The 15,195-nt window shown below is 46.0% G+C and overlaps 1 protein-coding gene across 1 annotated transcript in view; it reads left to right on the top strand.

The window, feature by feature from the left end:
* Positions 1-15,195, top strand: part of TASOR2 (transcription activation suppressor family member 2) — a 164,933-nt gene that overhangs the window by 124,533 nt on the left and 25,205 nt on the right. The window contains exons 15-17 of the mRNA XM_030215595.1: positions 4,536-4,766; positions 9,347-10,421; positions 14,030-14,474. Of these exons, the coding sequence (XP_030071455.1) occupies positions 4,536-4,766; positions 9,347-10,421; positions 14,030-14,474 (1,751 nt within the window). The remainder of the gene's footprint in view (positions 1-4,535; positions 4,767-9,346; positions 10,422-14,029; positions 14,475-15,195) is intronic.

Raw genomic sequence — 15,195 nt, 5'->3', positions numbered from 1 at the left:
TGTCAACAGTTGGCTGACCAGCCCTCTGCGGCGGGGCGTCCAGGTCAGGGTCGAAGTGTTGTGCTTCCTGAAAAGCATTTCTTTGACCTATTTCAGTGTCCATAGCTGGTGACTCTGTCAAACCAGGGTCAACAGTCTGATCACTAGGTGTGTCAGGTAAGTCAGGCTGTTCTGTGTACTCACGGTCTCGATCACCTCAGGAGCTAGTTCTGCTGGAAACACTGAAGCGCCTCCTCCTGACTCCTGGTCAGCTGGTTCTACTGGACTGGCTCAGGATCTGGAACTGGAGAGGTGGTCTCTGCTGCTTCCGTTTTTGTTTTTTGTTTTGTGCCGCCTGTGCCTACGGGTCACTATAGCAGAAACGCTGGCTCTGCTATCAAGGGTAATGTTCATTGGACCCATGTTGGTCCCACACAGCATTGGTGCCGGCATGTTTTTCATTATTCCTACTTCTTTGTATCCGGGCTTGGTACCCCAATCCAGGTATACTCAAGCAATGGGTACAGTCTCTCTGGATCCATTGTCTAACACTACATCTGCAGTGCACTCTGGAAGAATATAATCTTTCGACACTAGCTCTGATCATAAGAAAGTCATGCTAGAGCCAAGGTCCGTGAGCCCAGCTACCTGGGTCTGATTGGCAGTTACTGGGGTGCTGTAGTGTTGTAGAAATCCATCTGCTTCCTTTCTTGATGAATGGTTACTAACCTTTTGGACTGTGGTTGCTTCTTAACTCTTCGTGGCAGGGGCATAGCCACGGGTGGACCCAAGCCCACCCACCTTTGCCTGAGGGCCACCCAGAGATGGTGCACCCGGCCACCCACAATCCATCATCGCTCGCTGCCTTTCCTTCAGGTCTGGGATTGCTGCCGTTTCCTTCTCCTTCCCCGTCACCACTGCAGTGCTTGCAGCGTACATTTTCTGACCGTCCCGTGATTCACACAGGCGCTCGAGAGTCCTTCCCTCTGCTGCATCCGGCCCTTTCTGACGTAACTTCCTGTTTATGTGAGGGCCAGATGCGGCAGAGGGAAGGCCCCAGACTGCCTGTGTTAAATGTAAGCTGCATGCACTGCAGTGGTGGTGGGGGAAAGAGATTGATGATGGATTAAAAGGCAGAGGTGTGCTGTCCTTTCTGGGAGGAGGTGGGGGTGTTTCAGGGAATCAAGAGGTGTGCTGGATATTCTGGGAGGAGGAGGGGGCTGCAGGGAATGGTGTGCTGGATTTCTGGGAATAGAGGGGCTACAGGGAAAGTAGAAGTTTACTGGATTTTCTAGTGGGGGGGGGGGTGGCTGCAGGGAAGGGAGAGTTGTGCTGGAATTTGGGGGGATGAACAAGTTTCTTTTACACACTGTTATAAGATTAATGCAATCTGTAACTGACAAAGTGCACTCTATAGTCCTTTAGTGACAAAAATCACTACTTTCAAATAATTTCCCAAATGTAGGTGCCAGAAATAAGATTTATTTGCCTCTATTTGATATAGAAGAAATTGGGAATCTAGTTTTGTCTGTCTAGTAGCTTTTGAAAATTCAGCAAGTACTTCAAAGTAGTAAATTTACAACAAATCTGAGAAAATAGTTCTTTACTCAACATGTAATTAAACACTGGAATTCGTTGCCAGAGAATGTGGTAAAAAGCAGTTAGATTAGTAGGTTTAAAAAAGGTTTGTATAGCTTCCTAAAAGAAAAGTCCATAAGCCATTATTAAGATGGACTTGGGAAAATCCACTGCTTCCTTCTAGGATAAGCAGAATAAAATGTATTGTACTGTTTTGGGATCTTGCCAGGTACTTGTGACCTGGATTGGCCACTGTTGAAAACAGGATGCTGGGGCTTGATGGACCTTCGGTCTGTCCCACTATGGCAACGCTTGTGTTCCTCCCCCCCATAGTCTGGCATCTTCACCCCCCTCCCTTACACACACACCATGAAGCGCACACCAGCATTAAATATAAAACCTTCTGTATTTTAATGTCCTGGGCACTGCAGAGCCCACCTTCACCCAGAAACTCACCTACATTAAATATAAAACTTTTTTTTTTTTTTAAATTTTAACCTGAGCACTGCAAAACCTATCCCCACACAAAAACCCACCAACATGAAAAAAATATACAACTTTTTTTTTTTAAATTTTCACCTGGGCACTGAGCCCACCCCCACCCAGAAATCAACCATCATTAAAATTTATTGTTAGTGGTTTCTGGGTGAGGGTGGGCTCTTCACTGCCTAGGGGGGAAAAAAGGTATATTTAATGATTTAAATATAACATTTTTTCACTTAGGTAGTGAAGAGCCCCACCCCCACCCAGAAGCCCACCACCAGCACTACACTGTACATGTTAAAAATATATATATATATATGTTTATTGTACCTGGGAAGCTGGGCTTCAGTTTCCCAAATTTGTGTGCACGTGGTGCGGGTGCAGACTCGGAGCACTGCAGACTGTGCTCCACGTGCTGGCTTCTTTGCCTGTTGTGGTGCCGCGGGGGTGTGCTGGGGGCTGAACTGAAGACTGGTCCAGCGAGGGCTAACATATTCCCCAGCTACTGCTGGCACAGTAGAGGAACCCTGGCACTGGTGGCAGACTTTTCCAGCGGTGCTGGCATGCGTGCCGTGAGGGCGCTAGAGGGGGTGAGGCTGACCGACAGTCGGAGTGAGAGCAGCAGCAGAGCACAGTGGAGTGGCACTAGAGCAGCTGACTTCCTGATCTGGAGCGGACTCGCACTAAAAAAAAAAAAATTAGGCAGGTAGGAGTGGAAGACTGGAGAGCTGTTTTGCTGCCGTCTGCCTAAATGCATGTGGCTGAGCTGCAACCTAACTGGCACCTATAAGGACAAACTGGGTGGGCCTGAGTCGTAATTTCCACCCAGGCCCACCCATAGTAGCTACGCACCTGGTGTGTTTGGTAAAGCTTGCCTAGGGAGAACAGGTAACTAGAACAGGAGTTTCCTATGTGAGAGGGCGAGCTAGCAAGGTTTGGGAACACCATAGAGGCAAGGTGGTGAAGGCCAGTGGAGAAGATAAGGTGACCTCTGCCAGCTAGAGTGTGGACACAGAGATTGTCATGGAAGACACGCTCCCCCCCCCCCCCCCCCCACTAAACTTTGGAATTGTGTGTTTGGTGCTTGAGCACCTCAGTATTGAGAATTCTCCTTCACCCTCCCCCCCCCTCCCCCCAAACATTTTGAAAAGCTGGCTCCTATGGCTATTGAGGATATGTGTGTCATTTGGGCATGTCCTCAGGGGTACTAGATATATAAAAAGAGGGAAAAGGAGAGGGTATGATTGCATATTTTATAGCACATTCACAGAAAATGTTCTTTTGTTAATGTTAGCAATTACTGTATAAAATGAGATCAGATCAAATCCAACTATATAAATGAAGAGTGACCGACGTGCCGCGCATGTGCAGAACAGCGCAGCACGTCACAGATCTATCCCGAGTCCCGACGTTGTTAGAGGCAGTAACAGTGGCACATAGAGGCAGGACCAGTGGATCAACGGCAGTCTGTAACAAACGCCCAACCCGCCTGCCCGGTCCGTCATTGCCACTCAGCGATTCTCCTCTCTCCCATCCCCCCCCCCCACCTCCAGGCACTCACCGAGTCTCTGTTCACTCCTTTGAAAGCCCTGCCGTCTGGACCTTCCCTCCAGGTTGTTCCTCAAGTCCTGCCCTCGCAGAAAGAGAAAATGATGTCAGAGGCGGGATCAGAGGAACAAACTTCGAAGGGAAGGAGAATCGGTGGGTGCCTGGGGGGGGACAGGGGGAGAGAGGAGAATCGCTGGGTGGCTGGAGAGGGGGCAGGGGAGAGAGGAGAATGCGGGGTGCTGGCGAGGGGGGGGCAGGGGAGAGAGGAGAATAGCGGGGTGCTGGAGAGGGGGGGGCAGGGGGAGAGGAGAATTGCTGGGTGGCTACAGGGGGGGTACACACTCTCTGTCTCTCAACTCAGTCTCACACACTTTGTCTCTCTCACACACACATATACACACACTCTGTCTCTCTCAACTCACACTCTCTTGCACACAGACGCACACACACACACACTTTATGTCTCTCTTCACACCTCCACACATACACATTCTCACTCTCACACTCTCTCACACAGACGCACACACACACACTTTCTCTCTCACACACACATATACACACTCTCAATTTCTCTCTCTCTCTTAACTCACTCTCACACTGTCTCTTTCACACAGACGCACACACACACACTTTCTCTGTCTCTCTCATACTCACTCTCACACACACATGCACACACACACACGTTCTCTGTCTCTCTCATACTCACTCTCACACACACATGCACACACACACACGTTCTCTGTCTCTCTCTCACACACATATACACACTCTCACTCTCTCTCTCTTTACATTTCAGAAATAAAACATATTGCCCGTTTGGCTATTTCATTACATTACGCACAACAGAAATGTCGCCCGTTGTAACGGGCTTTACGGCTTGTATTAAATAAAATAGTGTAACATGGTGTTGACGGGGAAATAGACTTCCTGTTCTTTCCTCTCTTTAGGTGCTGAGGTGCTGACGGCGGAGTTTGTGCAGCACACGAAGCCAGAAATTTCCACCAATGGAGGCACATCATGTGAAGATAGGTCTTCAGGGCTAAGCATCAAAAAGCCAAAGGAGACACAGAAACCATCCAGCAAAAAAGTCTCACACAGCAATAAAAGGATAACCAGAACAATGAAAAGCCAAGCTAAAGGGAAAAAGCAACCCATTGTTAGGAAGCAGGTAGAACCAGGTAAGACAGCTGTTCCTCGTGTGCACATTTCTTTTATGATTAGAGTACTGTTACTACTACTTATTTCTATAGTGACTAGCCGTTGAGCCCGTAAAAACGGGCTAGTAAATGAAGGGGGGGGTTGAAAGACCCCCCCCCCGGATAGGTTGCTGCCGCCGCCCCTTCCCCCCGGGGTCGCCGCCGCCGCCCCCCCTCCCCCCGGAGTCCCCTCCGCCACCCCTCCACCCGGGCCGGGTACCTGGCTTCACTATTCAAACCACCGGAACGCAGCACACAGCTCATCTGAGCTGCCGTCGGCCTTCCTTCTTCTCTGCGTGCGTTCCGCCCTCGTGTGACGTAACGTCGGCGAGGGCGGGACACAGGCAGGTAAGGAAGGCCAAGGGCAGCTCAGATGAGCTGTGTGCTGCGTTCCGGCGGTTTGAATAGTGAAGCCAGGTACCCGGGCCGGGTGGAGGGTGGGTGGCGGCGGCGACGACTCCGGGTGAGTGGGGGGAGCGGTAGCGGCAACCCTGGGGGGGGGGGGGGGGGGGGAGAGCGGTGGCGACATCGGTTCCCTCACGCGCAGGTGCGCAGGTTCCCTCTCTGTCACGCCCCCGTCATCACGTATTGACGCGGGGGCGGGACAGAGAGGGTCTCTACTGTGCATTTGCGAGTGAGTATGCCTCTTGCCATTTATATGTTTGATACAAGATGTACACAACACGCAAGAAACAGAGTTTAGCCTATTCAGGATGGACAAAAGGGATAAATAAGAGATCAGGGAGTTTTTTTTAATTATGGGACTGATTAAAGAACAACATTAGACAGGTAAATAAGGGGTTAAGAGTTAAAAACAACCTCCAAAAGGTGGGTTTTCGGCCTGGATTTGAACAAGGCCAGAGACGGAGCTTGATGTACTGACTCAGGAAGTCTGTTCAGGCGTGTGGTGCAGCAAGATGAAAGGAACAGAGTCTGGAGTTGGTGGTGGAGGGAAAGGGCACAGATAAGAGTAACTTACCCGATGAACTGAGTTCTCTGAGAAGAGGGTGTAGGGAGAAAAGAAAGGAGAGATACAGAGGAGCTGTAGAATGAACGTACTTGTGGAACCAAACTAGGGAACTGTTTAGGATAGTGAAGAAATTGGCAGGATGTATATAAAAAGGAAGGAGTGGTTGGATCCAGATTTTATTCTGCTCAGTATTGAGTACTAAGGTGTAGATTTTAAGGAGAGGATGTAAGGAGGGAAAGAGAAGAAGATGAATAGTGGGGAATTGGTGGGGGGGGGGGGGGGGGGGAGGAGCAAAGCAGGGAGTGTTGAGTGCTTTGAATTGGATGTTAAAGAAAGTTTTAAGGTAATTAAGGTGAGTGCTCATTCTTTTTTGTGACATATCTTTCTGAGTTGATGTTGCGTTCGATTTGGAGAATTATGGAGGTATCCTTTAGGAGGGAAAGGTCTCTTGTCAGTTTCCTCTGAAGAAAGAATCCCTCAACCCAGACTTGGGAGCTAGCTACTGTCCATTCTCCAATTTCCCTTTTTTGGTGAAAATGTTTGAAACGTTGGTGGTGATACAGTTGAAGTGTTGGAGGAGAATTGGAGATTGATCCCTTTCAGGCAGGATTTAGGGTGGGGCATAGCATTGAAATCACTGATGGCCTTAATGGATGAGGTACTTGAGTAACATAGGCAGCCGAGACCCCTCGGGCCCCTTGCTTACTGCATTTACCCTTCACTGAATAAAGACTTCACACATGTTATTTGTTGATTTGGCACAACTTGGCCGCAGCTTTATTTAATTACCACAACATATCTTAACCCTGGGCATAACCAAGCCACTTTCAGCCTCAGGCTCAATAACCCCCAAGCTGAGTTCGCCGCACTAACAAGACTGGCTAATCTTGAACAGGGCCCCCCCGCCGCACAGCAAGGGAGCTGTATGGTAACCGCAGCTGCTAGCTGCCTAGCAAAATGTTAACCGGCTTTGGTACCCCGGCCAAGCTGCGACAATTTCTACTTGTGTACATCATGCTTTACTGGGGAGGGGGGGATGGGTGCACACAGCTGGCCGTGGCGACCAGAAGAGGTCGACCTGGCTCTCAGCATGGGCTTTTAAGCCCCTCCGAGGCTCCTCCTGTTGCCCAGCGGGGGAGCCTCTGGCGATGGGGGCTTGTCCCTTCCCTCACCTCGCTCGCCCCCCGCTGGGCTTGGTGCGCATGCCCGTCGGGGCACGGCGCCACGTTATTTTTGGCTCCGTGAACCCTATGGGGCACTGCACCTTGCATGTATTTGAGTAGAGGAGAGAGGTTGAATGTGGTGCTATTACATTTGACCAGTACCTTTAATTTAGTTTAGTTTAGTTTGGTCTTTTTTATTTATGATCTTTTTTTGAAGGGACATGGGGAAGTAAGTTTTTTGCCTTGGAGTAAAGGAGTTGCCTAATGGTTAGTGCAGTGGACTGAGAACCTGGGGAGCTGGGTTCAAGTCCAACTGCAGCTCCTTGTGACTTCGGGCAAGTCACTTACTACCCTCCATTGCCCCAGGTATAAAAACTTAAGATTGTGAGCTCACTAGAAGCCGAGAAATTACCTGCATATAATAAAAATATAAACCACTTTGATTGAATCAGTAAAAAAGACACATCAGATTAAAAAATGGGTCAGATTGAACCAGGACTCAAAAGAAATAAGCCTCCCCCCATTGAAAAAAATGGTCCAATGCATGCCTGGGGGAGGAGGAGTTTCAGCTTCTGTAGTAAAGAAACTGCTTCTGAAGTTAGCTAGCAAAACCCAGTGAAATTTTCCCACTAGCCCACTGGCTTTTGCGAGATGTTTTCAGTCCCCCCTCCCCCCTCAGGTGACTGACATTGGTACAATTAAAGACATTCCGTTTGATTAGGATGAGCTGGGAAGCCTGAATCCTAATGTAAGCATTAGAAGTACCTCATTTTTGCTTTTTGTTAATTAGTTAATTTCTCTTCAGAGGACATGTAACTGAAGTGCTCTGCAGCTTGCCTTTTGTTATCTCTTGGCCACGCCTGCGATTTGGTACAATGTTAACTTTTGAAAGTGTCCAAGGAAACGGGAGGGGAGAGAGCAAGGACTAGACGGAAAATCAGCACAATCAGAAATGTACAATAGAAGTGAAGGTTAGGCTTGCCAACTAGATCCAGATTCGCCCAATGGGGTTGATCCAGTCCTGGGCTTACCCCAGTGCATGCAGGGACTTGTGGTCTTGCTTTTTTCTTAGGGAATCCCAATGGGGAAATCAAAACCACAAGTCCCTGCATGCAGTAGGTTAAGTCCAGGGGTGTCAACCCCGTTGGGCAAATCTGGATCTAGTTGGCAATCCTAATGCAGGTTGTGTATATGGTTTAACTTTTTTATTGATGTCACATCTACAACATTTAAGCATCAATTACAATCACCAAAATGTTATCTCTAAAGTCAATAGCACAACCTTTGTTAAAGTAACATCAAACTTTTACATAGTCTTTTTGCAGGTTGTGTATAAAAAGTATGCATGTTTTAAGTAAAGTCCTTAATTTATTTATTTATTTATTTACTAGTAAAAAAAAGGCCCTTTTCTGACACAAATGAAACAGGCACTAGCAAGGTTTTCCTCGGAGTGTGTATGTTTGAGAGAGTGTATGTGAGAGTGACTGTGTGTGAGATAGTGAATGTGTGAGTGTGTGTGTGTGTGTGAGAGAGAGAGAGAGTCTGGGTGCGAGTGTGTGTGTGTGAGAATGAGAGTGTGTGCAAGTGCGTATGTGAGACAGTGTGAGAGAGAGAGAGTGTGTTTCACACAGATAGTGTGTGTGAGACACAGACTCTCTGTGAGACTGAGTGTATCAGACCAAGAGAACGTGTGCGTGACTGTGTGACACATAGAGTGAATGTGATAGCGTGAGACATAGAATGTGTGAGAGGCAGTGTGTGAGAGTGAGAGAAAGACATTGACTGTGAGAGAGAGAGAGTGTGTGTGACAGAGATACCTCCCCCCCCCCTCTCTGGTGTCAGCCCCCCCCCTCTCTTTGGTGTCTGAGCATTACTGTGCAGGACGCTGAGCTCTGCCTATGCGTCAAGGAACTGACCAATCCTATTTAATAGAATGCACCTCCAACATTCTGAAGCCGAGAAACCTCGTGTGGTTGTTCACTTCTGCTTGTGACGAACCCGGAAGTACGTGATATCAATTCAGGAGATGGATACAGAGAGCAGGAATGCCTCAGCCATGCAGTCAGCTTCAGAATGTTGGAGATGCGTTTTATTATATAGGATAGCATTTATACCCCGCTCGATAGCAGGTTCAGTGCGGCTTACAAGGTATGGTACAGAGTATCACAGAGATAACCCAGTTATAGAGACTAGGACAGTAGGACGATACGATACATGGGGGAGAGGATTGGAATTTGGGCGGTGCTAGTGATGTGGATGTGGATTAGGTTTAAGAATCAAGTTGGGTTGTTAGGGTAGGCTTGTTTGAAGAGGTATGTTTTCAGCAGCTTCCGGAAGGGTTAGATGTTCATTGGTTGTTCGGATGTGTAACTATCGTAATACATTTACATTTATTAACATTTATAATTGATTTTCTTTTTGTTCTACAGCCAGAAAAGCAACTTTTGGTAGCCTACGAAAGGAAATTTTATCTGACAGTCGAGCTGCTTCTGTTGACGTAAATAATTCTACCAAGCAAAGCTCCATGACGACAGTAAAGCCAGCATCTGAGAGAAGTAGCAAACAGAATAAAAGTGTTATGGCTCAGGCCACGTCCAGAAGTGTTAACAGTCACAGCAAGAGCGAATCTACTGTGGCCCAGGCCTCTCCAACAAAAAGTGACTTTTACAACCAAAGTAGTGTTACGCTAGCCCAGGACTCCTCCAGCAAGAATGATGGGTCCAAAAACACGCTTGGCATGGTGCTGGACTTGACAAGTGTGGGAAGTGAAGTGCAAGAAGAAAGCAGTGGTGCCCCCAGGGAAAACTATGAATCCCATGCTCTAAATCTTTTAGCAGATCTGGCCCTGAGTTCAGTGACATCTAGCACTGCGCCATCTGTTGTCAGAGACGACGGTGTGCTGCCCGTTAAATCCACAGAACATAGTGGGTCTCCCAAGGAGAAGCCTGTCAGAACTCTTTCTGACCATGAATATCATCGAATTGATAAACCGCGCAAGGGAGGCTATCTCGCATCTAGCAAGTCCCCTTCAGCAGCCCATCGACATGGACTGAAACAAAACATTGCTTTCTGTGCCCTAGAAAAGAAAGGCACCTCTCTTGTGACATTAGAAAATTCTCTTTCCAGTGCGGTTTCCCCCATTTCTCTTGAGCACTCATATACCCTGCCCTTCCTGGACCATTCCAAAAAATACGATTTCTCAAAGGGGACACAGAATTCTAGTAAATACAAAGTTCATAACATTAAAGCAGGCTCTGCTGTGTTTGGAAGGGTCATGCCCTTTCGACGACAGCAGAGCATTGCTCATGCACGCTTGAACAGAAAGCTCAGAAGATGTTTCAGTGATCCAGATCAGAAGACTGGCTCACCCCAGTCACGCACTGTGCAGAAAACAAATGAAACATTTAAGGTGACGTGTACGTGGGAAGCAGAGTATCTTTTCGACCTAGACAGCAAATACACTACTGATCCTTTGGAGAAAACAGTGAATCGTGCTTTGCATGGGTAAGTCTGAACCCCAAAGTTAAATGTGTCTAGTAGAGTTGCATTGATGGGTCACATGACATGCTTGGTTAGTGCAGTGGGCTGAGAACCTGGGAGACTGGGTTTGGTTCCCACTGCAGCTTCCTGTGACCCTGGGAAATTACTTAATCCTCTATTGCTCCAGGTACAAGAAAAGAAAATAGAAGTGAGCCCTCTAGGGACGGAGAAAATACCTGCATATAATAAATGTAAACCACTTTGGTTGTACTACAGAAAGTCAATATAACAAATCCCTTTATCCTTACCCTTACCCTCACCCTCATTCTGATGTTCTCATGCTTTTATGAAAGTGCTAAACCCCTACGAGAAAAGCTACACTGGCTCCCACTCAAAGAACGCATTACGTTCAAAATATGTACCCTAGTTCACAAAATCATTCACGGAGATGCCCCAGCCTACATGTCAGACCTGATAGACTTACCAGCCAGGAAAGCTAAAAGATCATCCCGCACATTCCTTAATCTTCACTTCCCGAACTGCAAAGGTCTAAAATACAAACTAACGCATGCGTCTAACTTTTCCTACTTGAGCGCACAGTTATGGAACGCACTGCCGCACAACATAAAAACGACTTACGAACGAATTAACTTCCGCAAACTACTGAAGACCCATCTCTTTAATAAAGCACGCCACAAAGATCAACAAATGTGAATTTACACAACTACGCAACATAGATTCAGAACTGTCTTACAGTATCTGCTTGTTATAGTACTAGTGGAGGAGTGGCTTAGTGGTTAGGGTGGTGGACATTGGTCCTGAGGAACTGAGTTCGATTCCCGGCACAGGCAGCTCCTTGTGACTCTGGGCAAGTCACTTAACCCTCCGTTGCCCGCCGCATTGAGCCTGCCATGAGTGGGAAAGCGCGGGGTACAAATGTAACAAAAAATAAAATACTACCGAATTATACTATTATCATGTTACCCAATATCCTTATGTTACACTAATGCCAATTTTCTAATCTATTTCCACCATTCTTGTTATATTGTAAGCCACATTGAGCCTGCAAAGAGGTGGGAAAATGTGGGATACAAATGCAATAAATAAATACATTAGAGCCTTAGATACCATCTCTTCTATGGTCCTTACATCCTTTTCCTTCATCTTGATTTACTCTTTTTTTTTTTTCTTATTCATGCTCAGTTACAATTTTTCATCATTTAGAGTTACTACACGTTTGAGCAACTGCAGGTGCTGCCCTATAACTGTAATGTTTATATATTGTAAGTCACTTTGAACCTGAGTTTCACTTGGGCTAATGTGGGATAGAAATGCCACAAATAAGATTACAGGACCAGTCACTTTCATGAGCTACATGGAGAGGTGTGGTAGCCGTGTTAGTCCACTCTTAAAGGTTATCAATAGAAATCAAACAAAATAAAACATGGAAAAGAAAATAAGATGATACCTTTTTTATTGGACATAACTTAATACATTTCTTGATTAGCTTTCGAAGGTTGCCCTTCTTCTACATGGAATCTTGCTAGTCTTTGAGATTCTACTTGGAATGTTGCTACTCTTTGGGATTCTACATGGAATGTTGCTACTCTTTGGGGTTCTACCTGTTAAATAGAGAGGTGTGGTAGCCGTGTTAGTCCACTCTTAAGGTTATCAATAGAAATCAAACAAAATAAAACATGGAAAAGAAAATAAGATGATACCTTTTTTATTGGACATAACTTAATACATTTCTTGATTAGCTTTCGAAGGTTGCCCTTCTTCTACATGGAATCTTGCTACTCTTTGGGATTCTACATGGAATGTTGCTACTCTTTGGGGTTCTACCTGTTAAATAGAGAGGTGTGGTAGCCGTGTTAGTCCACTCTTAAGGTTATCAATAGAAATCAAACAAAATAAAACATGGAAAAGAAAATAAGATGATACCTTTTTTATTGGACATAGCCTAATACATTTCTTGATTAGCTTTCGGCCAGGGAAGCCCCCCCCCCCTTCTCTCTCCCCTCCCTTATCCCTACAGCCAGATGGACATAGTCCCTCCTCCTCAGTCTAGGGTCAGTCCTCCTCCTCCTCAGTCCACGGTCAGTCCTCCTCCTCCTCCTCAGTCCACGGTCAGCCCCCCCCCCCCTTCCCTTCTTCCCAGAGCTAGGACCAGCTCTTTCTCTTCAGGCCAGGAGTGTGGTATCCGTGTTAGTCCACTCTTAAGGTTATCAATAGAAATCAAACAAAATAAAACATGGGAAAGAAAATAAGATGATACCTTTTTTATTGGACATAACTTAATACATTTCTTGATTAGCTTTCGAAGGTTGCCCTTCTTCTACATGGAATCTTGCTAGTCTTTGGGGTTCTACATGGAATCTTGCTACTCTTTGGGATTCTACATGGAATGTTGCTACTCTTTGGGGTTCTACATGTTAAATAGAGAGGTGTGGTAGCCGTGTTAGTCCACTCTTAAGGTTATCAATAGAAATCAAACAAAATAAAACATGGAAAAGAAAATAAGATGATACCTTTTTTATTGGACATAACTTAATACATTTCTTGATTAGCTTTCGAAGGTTGCCCTTCTTCGTCAGATCGGAAATAAGCAAATGTGTTAGCAGATAGTATATATAAGAGAAACATCAAAGCATTACTTTGACAGTCTGACAGAGTGGGAGGGTGGGGGTATGCATGGGGACATCAAAGCATTTCATTGATATTCTAACAGGATGGGTGTTGGTAGGTGAGAGGAAGGTAATAAATAGAGAAATAAACACAGTTTTATGGTTTATAATGGGCTAGAAAACTCAGATGTGCTATGTGAAAATAGGCCTGGAAGTAGTGTAGTGAAAAAAAAACATTAGAAATGTGCCCCCCCCCCCCCCCCCCACCCTTCAGTAAAAGGTTTGGCTCTTAAATTTTAGGAGTGCTGTTGTTCAGTGTGGTTATAATGTTCTTATTGCATACTAATTGTTTAGTACACACTTAATCAAAATAGTGAACACCCAAATGCAATTTCGCACACATGAAAAAAATGAGTGCACTCTACAATGGAGGGACATAAAAATGAAGTGGTAAACCACATACAACAGAAAAATGAAAACATTTTAGCAGCATACCTCTATTACATTTCTGTGTCCTTTTCCCAAGTCAAATTTTTCTTTGTGATCAATAAAAAGGAAAGCCTCCATTATATGAACTGTATGCTGTAATATGTGACCATCTCTGGGAAAAGGTGACTAAAGTCGCAGATCCAAAATGTTGAGAGTGGCCACTTTTTCACGTCACGGGTACAACAAGCAGTCTGTAAAAGTTACACCTTTGAATTTTGTTTAACTTTTTTTTTTTTTTTTTTTTTTTTTCACATCAAAGGTTGGGGTTTGGACTGTTGAATTCTGTTAGAGCAAACAAGTTGTAATGCATTTAAACTTTTTTTTTTTTTTCTGGAGACTTTGGTCACCTTTTCCCCAGAGATGGTCACATATATTAGGGATGTTCAGAGGGAATATTTTTGTTGTACTCTCTTTTTTTTTTGGGTGGGGGGGAGGGAGAGAGAGAGAGAAGAAGGGTCATTAAATAAGGAATTAATCACAGTTTTGAAAAGAGATTGTCATTCTTTAATTTTCTAGGCCCTGGGATCCTGATTTGCCTGATAATGTGGAAGAAGTGAAGCTTATACTTCACACTTGGGTAGCACTGTTTTACAACAAGCCCAGTAAGGCCCTGAGCAGTGCATCAAGAAAAGTTGTAGAACATATCAACCCTGCAAAATTTGTATCCATAAACAGCACCTTGGATCCCTGTGAGCTCCTGGAAGAAGATAATAGATCCCCAAACTCCACAGAAGCCTGTGCAGATTCACCGTCAGAAGCTACAGATAACTCCTGCAGAACCAATAACCGTATCCTGCCCTTCAGTTGCAGCCCTCTCTTCTGCAGTAAATCAGCCACTCAAGATTTCTTGCAAACTGGCAAGAAAGAAGACAGTATCAACATGTTTTTGAAGAAACGTAAAGGGCAGCACACTGTCTCTTCAGATGCATGCAGCAATATTGTCTCTGATTATCCTGATAAGGTGAGATGGGCAGTGCCGTAGCGAGGGCTAATGATACCCGGGGCGGGTCGCCGCTGCGCACCCCCCCCCCCCCCCCGGGTGCAGCACGGCGCAACCCCCCCCCCCCCCCCCCGGACCGCATTCTTAACCTGTGGGAGGGCCGATCCGCTCCGAGTGCATGTCGCTCGGAGCTGCGTCGGCCCCGCTGGTTCCCTGCTCTCTCTGCCCCGGAACAGGAAGTAACCTGTTCCGGGGCAGAGAGAGCAGGGAACCAGCAGGGCCAGCATCCCCCCCCCCCCCCCCCAAGCGCGTGCACCCAGGGCGGACCGCCCCTCCCGCCCCCCCACCCCCTTCCTACGCCACTGGAGATGGGTTAGACTATATTGCTCAATCATCTCAGTACTAATCAACTTTTGTCTGAATTCCCAAGATGGTTTCTTAAGCAGAGTTCATTAATAGCCTGTAGGTTGTACTATCACCTTGTTTGCCTAGCTGAACTGTTGGTGGTATCTGTCAACCAATGAACTATTTATTTAATTTACAAATTGTATATATGACCTTATTGGCCGATAGCCATCTAATGCAGTTTATAAAATAAACATAAAATAAAACAACAAGCAGGACAGATAAAATATTAAAGCATATATATCTACCTGTCCTTCCCCAACTACGGTCAAGTTATAGTACCTCGTAGGTATATAACTAAGGATCCAACTTACATGTGGTGGTGGTGAGGAGCTTG

This window comes from Microcaecilia unicolor, chromosome 10 (assembly GCF_901765095.1).
Source record: "Microcaecilia unicolor chromosome 10, aMicUni1.1, whole genome shotgun sequence".
In the NCBI taxonomy this organism is placed as follows: Eukaryota; Metazoa; Chordata; class Amphibia; order Gymnophiona; family Siphonopidae; genus Microcaecilia; species Microcaecilia unicolor.
This window is presented reverse-complemented; position numbering and strand designations above follow the sequence as displayed.